The 15,902-nt window shown below is 32.7% G+C and overlaps 1 protein-coding gene across 1 annotated transcript in view; it reads left to right on the top strand.

The window, feature by feature from the left end:
• LOC106461215 (cadherin-23-like) overlaps nt 1-15,902 on the top strand; it is a 93,407-nt gene that overhangs the window by 20,792 nt on the left and 56,713 nt on the right. Inside the window, exons 11-15 of the mRNA XM_022389753.1 lie at nt 2,793-2,981; nt 5,386-5,553; nt 6,427-6,582; nt 12,268-12,335; nt 13,223-13,475. Coding sequence (XP_022245461.1) covers nt 2,793-2,981; nt 5,386-5,553; nt 6,427-6,582; nt 12,268-12,335; nt 13,223-13,475 — 834 coding nt within the window. The remainder of the gene's footprint in view (nt 1-2,792; nt 2,982-5,385; nt 5,554-6,426; nt 6,583-12,267; nt 12,336-13,222; nt 13,476-15,902) is intronic.

The raw sequence follows: 15,902 nt of genomic DNA, 5'->3' as shown, positions 1-15,902 counted from the left end.
GGTCTTAAACTTATTTTTCTTAAAACATAGGACAGTAAATAAAGAAGTAAAGCAAACAATTATCTCTTCTAGTTACGACCTCTGTACTCAGTTGCTGCTTGACGTAGGTTGCTAAGCCTTTAAAAATTTTGCACATGGAGGATATGAAACAAAATAATTTTTTTAGATTATATATATGCATTTGAATAACTAAAAAATCATAAATTACTACATCAGTACCATAGAATTCCACTATAATTCATCAAGCTTAGTAACTAAGATGTATTTTAGTCTAAAAAAATATTAAATTTCAAGCAGACTAAAGACACACTCTACCTACGTTGAAATATTGGTTCAAAAGAAAGAAATGGCGTCAAGCCCATTAAAGTGGCTGAGAAAGCCACTAGAGGGACATTCTGAACTTCCAGTTGGTTATTCATGTCATATATAGAAGTAAGTGTATATAAGGGAGCATTTCCAAAAATGGAAAGTGGTGGGCAGGGTGCCACTGTGTTTGATTTATTACATGAGCAATATCTTAGCAAATAGAAAAGATAAGACATTCTTATTTCATATTCTAGCTTGGTATGATTGGTAATTTGAATTTCTAATTTGTACAAAACTATAGACTTAGTAGTTTGACTTCACAAACGTCTAATTTGAATTAGTGCTGCATTCAACATACCATGTGACACACAAAAATCGATGTTTATCTCTGTTTTTTTTAATATTTCCTTTTAAATTAAGAAAGAGAGTAATGTGTAGTTCTAAAATTTTAATTTTAATCTACAGTGTGATACCAAAATTATTGAAATAAATTCATCAAATAGTAGTTCAATAAAAATTTTAGTGCGAGTCAACAAACGAGATGACATGGCCTTTCACCCATCTCGAAAGGATTAATTTACTTTCTATGTGATAAATTCAAAAGACTGAAGACCAACTGTACACTAAACATTGCAAGGATATCATCATTGCATTTACTTTTCAGTTTACAAACACTATACAATCATGTAGACTCTTAATCAAGGTATAGCAGAATTTTTCAAATGAAGTTGGATGTGTGATTTTGTGATTTGAATGAGTGATTTTCTTTCACTTGTATTAATTGTGAAAAGTACTGGGGTCTCTCTATTCTATCATTACTAGTTAACTTTTAATAAATTGCACTCAGCTAAGTTTTCTTGGATGTCACTACCTATATAATCAACTTTATCTATTTGTTGTTTGGAATGTTCCTTACAATAATATTAAAATTGTCAAATTAACATTAAAGGCCCTAATGATTATAAGCATAGTCTTAAATTATGAATTTTTCAAACATTCATGAATAAAAGCTTTATTTGTAATATAATTTAATTATGATGTGATTATTTTATTATAAGTCAAAATTCACAAACATAGACCAAAAATGTTACAACATTAGGTTTGAGGAAAAATAAATTTCTTTGATTAACTTTCTTTTGCTACACATAATTAATTACAGAAAAAAAGCCAGAGAAAATGATCAACTTAAAATTATAATTCCAAATCAAAATTATGATGCTTATTGTGTTTATTCTTTTAAGTCTGCCTGCTTCCACATTGGACTTTTATTTTTTTAAATGAAGTTATCAGAAAATGTAAATTGTTTGGATTAAAGCTACAGTGATTTGGAACATTTGGAAGGTGTAAGACCTACTTTTTTTTCTCCTTATCTCTTTGTCTCCGAGCAGATGATATATCATAATGCGTATTTTTCTACTTGGACGTGCTGCAGATATAATGGCTTGTAGGTCTTGTTACGTTTCACTATCAGTTCCACATTTTGAATGCCATGTATATTCACTATAAAACTAGAACTACTCTGTTAAGGAATTATCTTCAATCTGAGCACCAATTTGATAAAAGAAAGACGTGTTTTCAGTGATTTACCCAAGTGTTTTGAACCCATATTTTGAAATAAAGAAAATTACCATGCCCACTTATGGTAGGCCTTGTCACTTTACTTCTGAGCAAACTAGGAAGTTATTTGAGGAACTTCTGAGCCAGGAAGATGACTATTCCCAGTGATCTTGATGATGATTTTGAAGTGAGAAATTTGACATGGATAGATCAAGTGAAAGTGAGAGAGAGAGGAGAGTCTTGTAGGTGGCCCTTCAGGTGCGAGTACAGGTAAAAGCAAGGAAAAGACCAGTGGTGCTACTATGTGGAAGAGAAAAGTATGATCTGGATCTAGACCTAACAAGAGACAGAGGACTGTTGGAGCAGAAGGAGATTGTGGGAATGGTGAAGATAAAGTAGCATGGAGAGCAGCTGAAGAAGGAGAGACTAACATGAACTTTTCATTCCGTGATCCACAACAAAACGTGAAGCTGGATTTAGAGGAAAGCCATTCACCACTGGATATCCTCAAAGCTTTTCTTGACGAAGAAATTGTGGCCACTTTCTTGCAGTCATTTTTGCTCTGTCCAAAACCTGTATTTGCTGTGGAGATAGAGTTAAATATCAACTTGTGGAAACATCAAATTGATTTGAAAATTCCAGGTTAACAAAATCTTAATGTGAACCTGTTGTTTAGTTTATCATGAGAGTAAATAATTGAAATGCAATAAATTCTCTACTTGAGCAACTGTTGACTTTTTTCTTTAATTGTTCAGTTGTAATTTGAAATTGTTATTATTAGTTATTACACTGTAAGGTTATTTTAAATTACAACTGTAATTAGTTAATTTAGTTATATTTTTTGAAGATCAATGTTGATTCTTTTGAAAAACATAGTATTTGAATCAGGGTTTATTCATCTCCAGTTATACTCCACATTTCTTTAATAGGCAACTGAAGTTGTAGTTGATGGACCTGCAGGTGATTCTGTAATGACCAATGTGACAGTGGTCGTTAATGATTTAAATGATCAAACTCCCGTGTTTAATGTTAAGGATGTAAATATAACAATTTCTGAAGATATAAGCAACAATACTCCTTTAGCTGGGCTGAATATGGTGGTTACTGACAATGATGTGGTAAGCATTCTATTTTTTGTTTTAGTATAATTTATGTTATATGTAAAAGATTCCTTTAATAGATAAAAAAAAAACTTTGTTCAATCACATTTTAACATGTTTCTGCTTTATTTTTGTTCCTGTGGCACACAGTTTTTGTCAAGCATATTTATTAGTCAATTTCACTTTTTCATATTATGCAGAAACCCAGTTCATGCACTTGAAAGCTTTAGCAAGTACTTTTTCTTTAGAAGCATAAACATTAATAAGTTTATAATAGTTAAGAATAATGTCACATTCAATTTACAAAATTGAGAATGAAGTTTTTTCTGTTTTCACCTATTGAGTTTGTACAAATAATAAGATATACTGTTATGATGTAAAAGAAGATAAAATGCATGACTGTTTTATTAACTCTGTGAAAGAGAAAAGTAACCTAAAAACAATCATGTGTTGATAAGCTGTGTGGCAGCATGAAAACAACTTATGTTTTTTGGCAAAATGAAAAGGCTTTGGTAACCTGATCAGTTATACTTTTCCATATTTAAAATTATTGATTTTAAAGCTTTTTATTCAAAAACCTCTCAAGGTTCAGTGCATTTAGAAGTTATTATTTCATTGTGGCTTTATTGTAAACCGTCACAAATATGGATAACAAACACATGACACTCAATAGGTTTTGACACTGTCATCAGCTGATGCTATGTTTGATCAATAGATGATAATGCATTATAGTTGTTTATATTACTTCTAAAGAAAAGAAAAAAAATGCTTATTCTAACAGTGCCAAAAAAAGTTAGTGAAATTGAAAGCAAGCAATGCTTGTTTAAACTTGTATAAACAAATTAGGTATTACTTTGTGAAAATGATACTCAACTCTGGATGGAATGATGAAAATTTGTTTCGGATTGATGCATCATGATTTAATTTAATTTAAAGTTCCACTAAATAGTCTAAAAGTAATATTTTTTAATAATCTAGGCTAATATCCCATTTTAGTTATCCTTTGGAGCTTTAATGTATCTCTAGGTCTAAAATAAAAAATGAATGCAAAAAACACATACAAATTTTATTGCAAAGCTTAAACTTAAGAGACTCATTCTTATTACTTCAAGTCACCTGCATAAATATTTTTTTGACTTATAACACTGAATCCAGTTGAATTTATTATTATTTTATTAAGAAGATGGCAAAGTCCTCTAACCATGAAAAAAAAAATAACTATTCTGAACAAAATCACAAGAAAAAAACAATTTCTGTATAGTATCAAAATGTGGTATTGGTTTTGTATATAGAGTGAGGTTATAAAAACAAACTGGGCATCAATTAATATTGGTTTTCATGGTAAAAGACACTGCATTTACTGGTACATGTTCTAGAACATACATTTTGTAGCTTCTTTATCTTCAATGTGAATGCAGTAAATCACTTATAATTTACACACACACACACACAGATATATATATATATAAAACATAGTATTAATTTTTATCAATTATTATTTTTTAACTAATAGATTAGCTGTGGTTTATTCCCATGCTGAATTTGCTCCTATTGGTTTAGTGGTAACCTTAAGGGCTTACAAAGCTAAAAGTTAGGGTGATATCAGTGACACCACAGTGCAAATAGCCCATTGTTTAGCTTTGTGCTTAACCCTAGAAGGCCAGCATTAAATTTTCAATCATTAGTACCAGGTGGTATGGGGGGGTCATAGTGACCCCACCTTGGCATTCTAGTGTTAAAGAAACACATTTGATGTTTTTTTACCTTCTTTTGCTTACTGAGAAAATTTCTTAGCCAAGCAGACATTTTTAGTCACAACTGAATCAATATTTCATTTCCCGAAAGAAAAGAAATTATACTGTGAAGTTCTTTTGAAACATTGTTTCCATATAATTATAAACAACTAAAAATGAGTTTTGCAATCAACAGTCACAAGTTCTTAATGAAATAAAAATTTTTCTTGGTTGAAATTTATTTTACAAGTTCTTTTTTCTAAAAGCTTTGAATTCAGTTTAAAAGTTCAAACCACTTTCATAGTTTTTAATTCCCTCCTTCATTTATGTTTTATATTATTATTCATGTTTGAGTAGTGACTGTAAACTTCTTTGTTTAATTTTTGTACATACAATTAAAACACATTTATAGATATTTTTGTTAATTTTTCCTTTAAATTATAATTCCTTGTTTTTACTCATCTCTTAAAGTATAACATTATCAAAACTCAAGTAAAACTTATTTTTCATAAGTTACTTGATAGTTTATCTTGAACTGTAGAAATGTTTAAGTTTAGAGTTGAAATAATATTAGTTTTTTAAAGGAAAATTAACATAATTCTAAATCATAGTGAAAGTTTTATATTATAAATTGGAGAATAATCTTGTAGTTTTTTTAAATGAATTTCACCTTTTTTTGCACATTATAGGGAGACAATGCCAAGTTTTCACTGCAGCTAAAAGATGTTCAGAACTCTGAAGGTGTTTTTTCTGTTTTCCCCACTGTTGCTGTTGGTCGAACACCAGTAATCATCAGGATTGCTGACTCTTCAAAACTTGACTATGAACAACCAGATCGACGCATTTTTATTTTTAATGTAAGTTGTAAACATATCAAAGTTTTGTAATATAAAATAAGAACCATTATTTATGCCATTAATACTTGATTTTTTAAAAATGTTTGTAAAAATTTGTTTAAAAAAAGCAATCATTGGTGGGAAATTATTGTATTTGTATTTTACCAAAGACCACTTCAATTTTTTCTATATTGTTTAACTCTTTCATAAACTTAACCATCCTTATAAGATGTATATGTTTTAGGGCTTGAAGTATGCTTCTAGATGTGAATTTCCAAGAAGCATTACGTTTTTCATTTGATATTTTTCAATGTACTATAAAATCTTAGATCTATTGTGATAATAATTACTTTTCCTAATAAGGAATGAAAAAAACGTATAATTAAAAAACTGAAACATCATTTAAATGCACAATTTTTACTAATTAGTGTAAACATAGGTAGTTACATTGAAAGATGCATGAGAATGATGTGGTTCTGAAAAAGGCTTATCAGTTGATTATTTTAATATTTGATTACTTCATAACTATTGTTTTTGCATCCAGCTTTTTTAAATTATTATTTATTAAATAATTTTGAATGTTGCTTACAGCTGGCCTGAATATTGATAATAATGTCTGGGTTATCAACTGGCAAAAAAAAAAAAGAAAATTCCCAGTGCTCCTTTATGGCCACTGACTAAACACTAGAATGCATTGGGTTATTTACTGCTAACTATCATTAATTTTGACCACCGTGTTTGCTTGAAATTTTTAAATTGTTACGTAAAGGAATTGGAACATGTTTGTTTTCATATGAAGTGATATAAACATTCATACTCATGAAACTGTTATAATGATAAGATTAAACATTAGGTGGCATAAACATTTACCTTAAAATTTATGTTTCTCTTTAGGTTGTAGCTAATCAGGGTGGCCAGGCTCTAAGCACGGCATCTGTCACAGTGACTTTGTCTGATGCTAATGACAATTCACCTGTTTTTGAAAATGATCAATACTTATTTCAAGTTCCAGAAAATGCTTCACCAGAAACAGGGATCTTTACTTTGCAGGTGAGTAAAACTTTCATATTATGTTTCTTTGATCTGTATGTGCAGTATTAAAAGTGGACTAAGTTATTGATAACACTTGACAGATACTGTTGTGGAAGATGCTGACTTTATTTGAACAAGCAGGAACAAGTGAAATAGTCAAGCTCTTTGATAATAAATATTCTTTAATAAAGTATTATTAAAAATTTTTGAATAGAAATATGCAACTATTGGCTTTGAAAAGTAAGTAAAATAAGTTTTTGTTTCATATTATTTCAAGAAAAAGTAAAGTGCAATATGGTTGTTTCAACATCTAATGTGTGAGATACTATCAGTGGATTGTTGATAAAGGTACATTCTTTTCATTTTGGATGAAATACTTGGCACTAGAGCTGGATGATTATCTTAATGAACCGATATAAGTGATTTCCTCTGAGCATTGATTATGTCAATTAGTGTCACTTAAAATAATAACCAGGACACACAGTTTCTTATATTCAGAGAGGTAGTCTTACATGCAGTTTGATGTATTTTGTCCTGTTGGCTCTGAGGTTGAGTTGGTGGGAGATCAAGGGCAGACAAATGAGAATTTTGACTCTATTTTTCCAGCACCTTCCTTTGCTCAGACAGTTACTCCTTAACTTCGGATGAACATTTTACACCCTGCATTTTTTTACAACTAGTACCCCCATCTTTGTAATGTTTTGAGTATTTCTCCTATGGCTTATGAATCTTCACCTTCTTTATTTGGAAAAACTATTTTGTCTGATTACCTGGTCCTTCCACCTTTGCCAGATATTACTTTGCATGCAAGGAGATTTGCAGATCAATTGAGGAAGGGTGCTGCCATGCCTTGTCCTCCTCGTTTATTGGATCAGCATGCCTTGGATATCGATCATCTGGAAAACCCTTATTTGGACTCTCAGAAGTTAGACCCTCTCCTTCCTGTTTGGGGCTGTAGACCAGATGCCACTGTTCATCTTAATCAATCTCAGTTGGTTTGTTGTTGGGATCTTTTGGAGAGAAAGAGTCCTTATTGGAGGGAGTTTGCCTTCCTATGTCAGCCCTTAGAGATCATCAGAGAAGCTCCTTTTCTTAGACAGTCTATTTTTGCAGGAATTCCAGACACCGTGAAGTTTAGAGTAGATGTAGCCTGTCTACATTCTTCACTGGCTTCTTGACTGTCCCAAAGTTCTTCTACAGGACAGTTTACTGCATCTCCTGTTTGAGTTTCCAGACCTCCTGCTTTGGCACCATGATCCATTGGAACACAAGGGTGATTTAGTCCTTACCAATGAAAATCCTACTCCAGGGTGGAGTGTAGATTTTTGCATCAGTGACTACCTTATGGGATCAAGCCCTGTGGGGTCTTGTGTCGGTATGAGAGACATTCACCACAGATCAGTGGGTCATTCAAGTTCTTAGGAGTGGATTGGTCCTTCAGTTCACAACTTCTCCTCCTCTGTCTCTCATAACAGTTGGTTTCTACTTCCCAAGGATACTCTTACTTCCAACCATCAAGCACAAGCCATCCAGGATCTTCTGCACAAAGAGGACATAGAGTGCATCACCTCCTCTCTCTCGAGGGTTTTCATTCTCTGCTGTTTCTAGTACCAAAATGGGCAGTTGGCTTCTGGTCTCCATTGCTTTCTCCATCCTCCTCAGTTTACAATGGAGTCATTTCTTTCCTTTGGTGGCTCTTTTCACCCGGACCATGGATGACAAAATTTGACGTCACAGTTGTCCATCTTCATAACCCAATCACCGAGTCTTCAAGACATTATCTCTGTTTTGTGCATGACAATCAGGTTTTCAGTTTCATGCTCTATCATTTGGCTTTGCATCTGCTCCATGCATTTCAGGAGTGTTTTTCACTTCCAGACTAAGCTTGGGCCAATCTTCTCCTGTATGTCTTCAGGCCATGGAATGGGTGATTCTTGAAATCCAGTTCTCTCTTCCTTTACCAGCACTCACAGTTCTATCTATTTTGGGGATGCGGAGATAATTGTACAGGCTAGTATGCAGACCCTACCTTATCCTTTATATCGCACTATTTACAAGATTTAGCAGTATCCTCCTTGGATCATTTTCAACTCCCCCTGGCTATTCTACATTTCTACATGCTCCAGCTCGATTGTGACAGTGATGAGTAACTTCATTTCTTTTCAGGGACCTTCTTGTCATTCTTATTTAGATCCCACTCAGTAGCAAGTGGTGCCTGATCAGATATGCCTAGGAGCTTTCCAGGTAGTGAACAATTGTTTTATGTCAAATATAATATACGATATTGGACCGCCCCTCATGGACTATCATGAGTAAAGCATAAAGAGATTTTGCCCATCCTTGCTAACCCCTGAATTAAACAAATTGGGGTTGGCTTGCTTTTCAAAATTGGAAACGTGGTTCACTTATTGCACTATCTCTAGAGCATTGTTCCTCAGGACTCCCCAACACAAGTCACCCCTCCCCCTCTCTTCTAGTGGAGCAAGAGAATCCTTAACACTCTCAGTTTCCAGTCACTGGAGTGGTGGACAGAGGCCTGTTCCTCCTGAGTGATGTTTGTACTCTTTATTCCACTCAAGGAGAAGAGGGCAAAGCTGGATACCCTCCCACTCTTAACCCCTGGATGTTTTTCCCAGATGTTGGGTGGGAAGCCAGTCCAGCCTACGCGGGATCCTCCTCGTAATTCTGGTTCAGAGATGACACTTTGCTGTTTGATTGTGTGAATGTGGCCCTTCTTTTTGGTCATTCATTTACTTTCCATGATCATGGAAGAGGGTCCTCGACTCCTCGTAATTCTACAAGCAGAGTATCACATCTGTGAACCATTGGTTGAACTATGTTTGTTCCACATCCTCCTTGTAATTCAGGGGGCTAGAGGTGTTTTCCCTTGCCTCCCAGTTTGAGGAATTGGGATTTCAGTTCATAATCCCAGGCTGGATGATCTCTGTTTCTTCAGGTTGAGTGATGTGTGAATTGACTCTGTAATTCCGAGTTCAGTTTGTTGCATTCTGAGCTTCTTCAGACTGGAGGGAAGACTTGTCCTGTTGGATGTTGCTTGCCTTCTTTTCCTAATTCCAATGGCTCACGTGCAATATTCTATAACTTTCAGAATTGTTGCCTGGGCCCATAATTATGAGCTTGTTTTTTTGCCTTTTGTGCTTCTTCAGGTTGGAGTGATGGTTTGCCCACTAAGGTGTTGCTTGCCTTCTCTTCATAATTCCTATGGCTCAACATGTAATATCCTGTAACGTTCTGGTTGGGTTCCCTTCATAACATATTCCTATTATACAGTTATATCATATTATGCTTCCCATGCCCTAGCCACTCCACCTTGGATCTAACTTTACATCTACAGCCCTATAATTTTAACAATGAGACGTGGAACTTTATCTGTGTGGTTTAGGCCTGAACGATTCTCATGATAATGAACAATGTTGACTCTGTAGCCAGTTGGCATTTACTGCCCACATTTAGATTTCACTTTATCTGGGCAAAGAGCATATCTGTTCATATCGACAGTTTCTTCCAGCCTTTACTGTAAAATGTAAAAGTATGAAACATTTTAATTTGTTTTTCTAAACTTCTGTACATATTAACAACTTTTTTTCTTAAAACTTTGATATTTTTTCTACTTTTAAAGTTGTTAATTATTTTGTAAGTTTTTCACACTGGTGGTAGAATTAGAAGACAAGAAATTGGAAATTTCTGTAATTAAAGATTTATAACTGTGGTTTTAATATTTCTTATAATACTTCAGTTTCCACCTTAAGAACCATTTTAATCTTTGCAAAGATATCATCTAGTATAATACAAGTTTTTTTGATATATAGTAATTGTTGTACTATTATTGCTTTTTAGGACTGTAGTTATCAAACACTGCAACAATTAAAAAATTATAAAACAAGCTGAAAATAGGAAAATCAGTCTCATGTGATAATAATCAATTAGTTGAATATAATCAGTTAAGAAGCCAGATGTTTAATCAGCTAGCAAATTCCACTGATTGCCCAGATCTACTTAGCACCTCCCATATGATTAATTTTTATTTTGTTCATATGCTGTGAATAGGTTTTAAGAATTATGATGATAACAGTAAAATATTTTTATTTGAGTCATTAGGATTCTAAGTAATCTGGCAGCACAGTATTATGCAGCTTATCAGGAATATTTAACATGTAGTTTATAAATTAATTTACTTTCTTAACTTCAGGTTACCATTTTACTTATCTAACACTAAAGTTTTGGCTTCTAGTTTCTTCAGAACTTACCATTTAATATAATCCATATCTGTTCACCTTCAAGATCACAGCCAAATTTTTCTAGATTTACAATGTTTCTTGTCAGTCTAGACATAGACAGCTAAATTTATTGGTATTTACAATACTTCTTGTCAGTCTAGACATAGACAGCTAAATTTATCGGTATTTACAATACTTTCTGTCAGTCTAGGCTTAGACAGCTAGACATCTTATTATAATTCCTGATTTAACTTTGGCTATCTTAAACACTGTTGATTTTTCTTGCAAAACTAATCAGTTGTTCGATTTTAAAAGACAACCATGACTACACTTTGAAGAAGTCTATTATAACAAATAATCTCTATAATGCAATACTTAATCTTGTTATTAACAACTAAATAAGGATTGATTGTGACCTTTTCAATACATTCATAGTACGGATGGGGACAAATATCAAATTAGATATTAATTTTACAATGAACCAGATGATAAGTGACCATTTTTATCAACAGATTATCTCAATACAATGCAGGCATGATATCACTTGCATGTGCATTACAAATAATAAGTGTTGCATCATCTAGCCCTCTGGTGCTTTCCACTAGTTTCCAAAAGTAATACCATTTTTACTGGTTTTAAAGGACTGGAAGCCCTGGTTGTGATAATACACACTGTTATTATGTAAACATCATGCCCACCCATTATGTTGCTATTGTATGCCTCAGGTGGTAATTACAGTAGCAGTAGTTACAGCAATGGCAAGCACAATCCAAACAACAGTCTCCTTGGGGGACCAGAGGAGTAAAGCTCTTTCTCACACCACCACTTGCTACAATCCATTAAAAGGCTTGCAGTGTTCACTCACTCATATATAACTACACATCCTTATTAAATTTCAAAAAACAATGACAAAGTACCATATTGCCCCTAATTAATGCCCCCAGGGGCATTTGAAATGGCAAAGGGGGGTGCTAATTATAGTATTTGTGCAGTTATGGATTTGTTTTTTCACATGTGATTTATTGATTTCACTGCTAATAAGTGTGTGGGCTTGTTTTTTTTCCTTTTTTTTAAATCAAAATTGTGGTAATAAAGTGGAATATATGTAGGATTGTTATTGCTGTCACACAAGATAAGCTGTTTAAAAATACTGGGACGATAATTAGAGAGGAGGGCATTAATTGGGAACAGTACGGTAACTAGTTTAATACTATACTGTAATGAAGTGATATTTCATGCCTGTGGTGCATTTTAAGTATCTGTGGCCACATCTGTTATTCGATTCACAAATATCCTAGTTTTATTTGATATCACTAAATATATATTCAAAATTCAATATCCTACCAAAACTACTGTTTGTCTCATCTCTGATTTATAGGTACCCACCATTTCTTTGTGTAATTAAGAGTTTTAAGGTAAGGTATATTGAGGTTCACTTTTGTATTAATTTTTGTTTTACTTCTAGGCCTATGATTCAGACAGTGGAAGTTTCGGAGAACTTAATTATACTCTGAAAGGATTTGGATCAAACAAGTAAGTAAATAATAATTTCAAGTAGAACAAAACTAGAAATGTTACTTCAGTTAGGAGAAGGGGATATTATAACACATCATTTCCATAAACCAAATATATTTGTAGAGGTTTCATGATGAATAAAATGTTATTGTTGCACAAGTCACTATTAAAGGATAATGTGATTTATTTCATTGACTATTATTCAGTGCCCTGTAGAGACTTTTCAAAAATATTTATACTCAAGGTAGGTCTGTGAATTGACAATGTCAGTCTGACTCAGGTTCTTGACAAGTAAGAGTGCAAGGTGATATTTATTTGAAGAAATAAATACTCTTGTTTGTTGTACAGTTTGCATATTGCATTTGCATAACCTGTAGGACCTCCAAAATCCATATCCAAGGCTTTTTTTTTAGTAACCCTGTACATTGTATCTGATATTTACTTTCCCACGTCACAAACTGTGGCTAAATCAACAATGTTGGGCAAAATGAATAGTTAATAATTTTGACATAAAATATGCAACACTCTGTAACAGGTCATGGCATTGCACTTTGAACCCCCCCCCCCCATATGCAATGTATAATTTTTGAAAATTAAGTTAAGGTTGAATCCTGTATAATTTTCCTTCATAGTTGCCTTAGCATGACTAGAATTATTTGTGAGATTAATTTTTATTTCAAGAAAGTCTTCCAGTCATGAATTAAAAAAAAAAAAGAGATTGTATTTTTATAAGAAAATTCCTTAAAAACAATTAATACTGACATAAAAGGTATTGGGTGTATTGGGAACTTACTAAAAATTTTGGCTTTTTGTTTTCCTTTAGCAATAATAGATACAAAATTTTAGAACAAACTATTTGTCTGTCTGTTGTGTATGTTTTTTTTTTATTTCCATGTGTTTTACAGATTCTTAGTAGATCAGTTCACAGGCAAGATAATGATAGCTCCTTGTGACCAGGAAAGCTGTTTGGATTATGAAACTCAGCCAAGTTATTCCTTGACATTTGAGGCTGAAGACGGTGGCGGCAAAGTATCCTCAGTCAATTTGTTTATTGAAGTTATTGATGTAAATGATAACCTCCCTGAGTTTACACAGAAGGAATACTCTAGAGAAATTCAAGAAAATTCACTCGAAATTTCACCACCACTTGTAATAAAGGTAAATATACTGTCTACAAATATAATATATGGTACAAAAAATGTTTAGTTAAAACAAGATATAAATTGAAAATGACATTATATTAGCACATCATATCATTCATCCACAGATATATAACACTATAAATGGAAATGCTTGTTACTCCCTTTTATGCTATGAAGAGTAATGGTTCACTGTTAGTAGGACAAGTGTGCATTATCAGTTTGCTGATAAAGGGTGCATTAAGCTTTGCCTTGGTTCTGTTCTTTTCTTTGAAAATGAAAATGTTTCTAGATCTAGAATAAAATCACATAAGTTCATTTCATGAAGTCTGAAGAAAGGTACAAGGAATTGAGGAACTAGAAGTTTTGTGTTTCAAGAAATCTAGGCACCTGAAAAGGTAGAAGATAATGATATGAATCACCAAAAACTATGAAGTATTCTTCACAGCATTCTCTAATTTTCTATGTATTATTTTGTTCTTCTGAATTCATTTTTTTTATTTCTGTGAACTGTGCTATTGAAAGTGGTTTATAGAACAGGGAACAACTCAGAATGGGCAAGAAAATAGATTCATTACCAAAGACTTTCTGATACTTGCTTATTAATTTGGTATTATGCCTCCTCCTGAGTTACTTTGATAGTTATAGCTGAACATCACTCAGAAGGTGATTTAATTCTTAGAGGTGACAGGAAAAATACAGTATTACAGTCTGCTTTTGAAGACTAGTGCCATCCAGGGCTGTCTTCATGGCTCTGGAGGTACCTGGGCACAGTGTAAATTGGGGCCTCTACCATATTACAGTAAGAAATAAATAATAATTGCATTAGAGAAAATGCATTAACTTTGAAATAATTGACTTGTATCATATATATTAAGCACATACATTAAATTTATCAGGAAAAAAGTTTTTACACAGTATTTCTGGGGTCCACTTTCAACTAGGGCCTTGGGCATGTGCCCAGTTTGCCCATGGCTTGAGACATTAGTGGTGCACTAGATCCTTATCTTCAGTTTTCTGCACTTTAATAATTCATATTTTATACAATAAAACTTTTTAGAATAAACCTAGTTCTAGAGAGTTTTTGTTGTGAAATTGCAAGTCTACAAGTTTCAATACTCTTTGTGTGCTAGAAATGTATATTTATTTTTTTGTTATTATATACTTGGATATTAACTAAAATTTTAGTTTGATTATCTAGTATTTATAGATAAGTAAAAGTAAATCTTCTCTTTTTTTTATTTTTGAAATCATTATATGCACATTATTACTACTTAAAATGATTATTTGAGATATTTGCAGTACTAACAACTTAATAATGTCTGTATTGCTTACATAATGTCCTTTCATTCTCCACATTACTTATTTGTAGACTCTGACAAAGTATTTAAAAAAAATGCAACTATTGTGAATTTGTTTTTTACTTGAGAATACTGGACAGCAAAAACCATTAAAACAGACCATAAGAAGGTAGTGTAAATACTGAATAAAAGAAAACTAAAAAAATTATTAGGATGTACAAACAAGACAATTGAGTTCATGGCATGTGTAAAATATAATGCTTCTTGGAGACTTAAAAAAATGTATTTGATATTTCATCAATTTGAGGACTGCAAAGTGTAATACGAGAATATGAGGTTACAGGCTTTAAGATTCTTTATAGTGTACTTGAATACATAGCGCTGGTGCATAGCTACATAATATGAAAAATGAATCTCAAATATAGTTCTTTCATACATTTAAATGGCTTTAGAAGCTTAATATTTTCCTCATAAAATTGCAAATGATAAGAAAAAAAGCTTCAAACAAGTTATTCATTATACTGTAAATGTAACATGAAAATTAAGCAATCATGTGTTTATTATTCAATATTCAAAGCAACAAGGTGATGCAAAAGTTTAAGACTTTTTGTATTTTGCTTAGAACATATTTAATGAGCAAATGGCAAAGAGATATCTTAATGTATTTGCTTCACAATAGATTTTGGGTACATGCATGTAGAAGTCACAAAAGTGTTAGAACCTTTTGAACTTTTGACAGAATTTCAATGTTTTCAAGTATCTATTTCAAAGTGAACAACTGTTATTTTCAGATATATTTATATAATTTGATACATATTTTGTACTGTACACCGAATGGTCACAAGTAAATAGACACCTAATTTTTCGTCATTTAACTGATTTATGCTAACTAATTTGTGTTCACAGAGCACTATATAAATGAAAATGGTACACACACTAATTATCTTTTGCTACAACATGCCTAGAACTCAAGGTTCTCTTGAATTGTCAGATTTTGTTAGAGGAAGGACAGTTGGTCAAGCAGATGGTGGAATAAGTCAGTGGCAAATTTTGCAGAGTTTGGGAATCCTGCTTTCGACAGTCAACAGAATCATCGTGCAGTTCAGGAAACATGGCAAGGAAACAACTGAGCACGTCCAGGTCGT

This window comes from Limulus polyphemus, unplaced genomic scaffold (assembly GCF_000517525.1).
Source record: "Limulus polyphemus unplaced genomic scaffold, Limulus_polyphemus-2.1.2 Scaffold1, whole genome shotgun sequence".
Lineage (NCBI taxonomy): Eukaryota > Metazoa > Arthropoda > Merostomata > Xiphosura > Limulidae > Limulus > Limulus polyphemus.
Note: the sequence above shows the minus strand (reverse complement) of the source record. Positions and strands in the feature narration are given on the sequence as shown.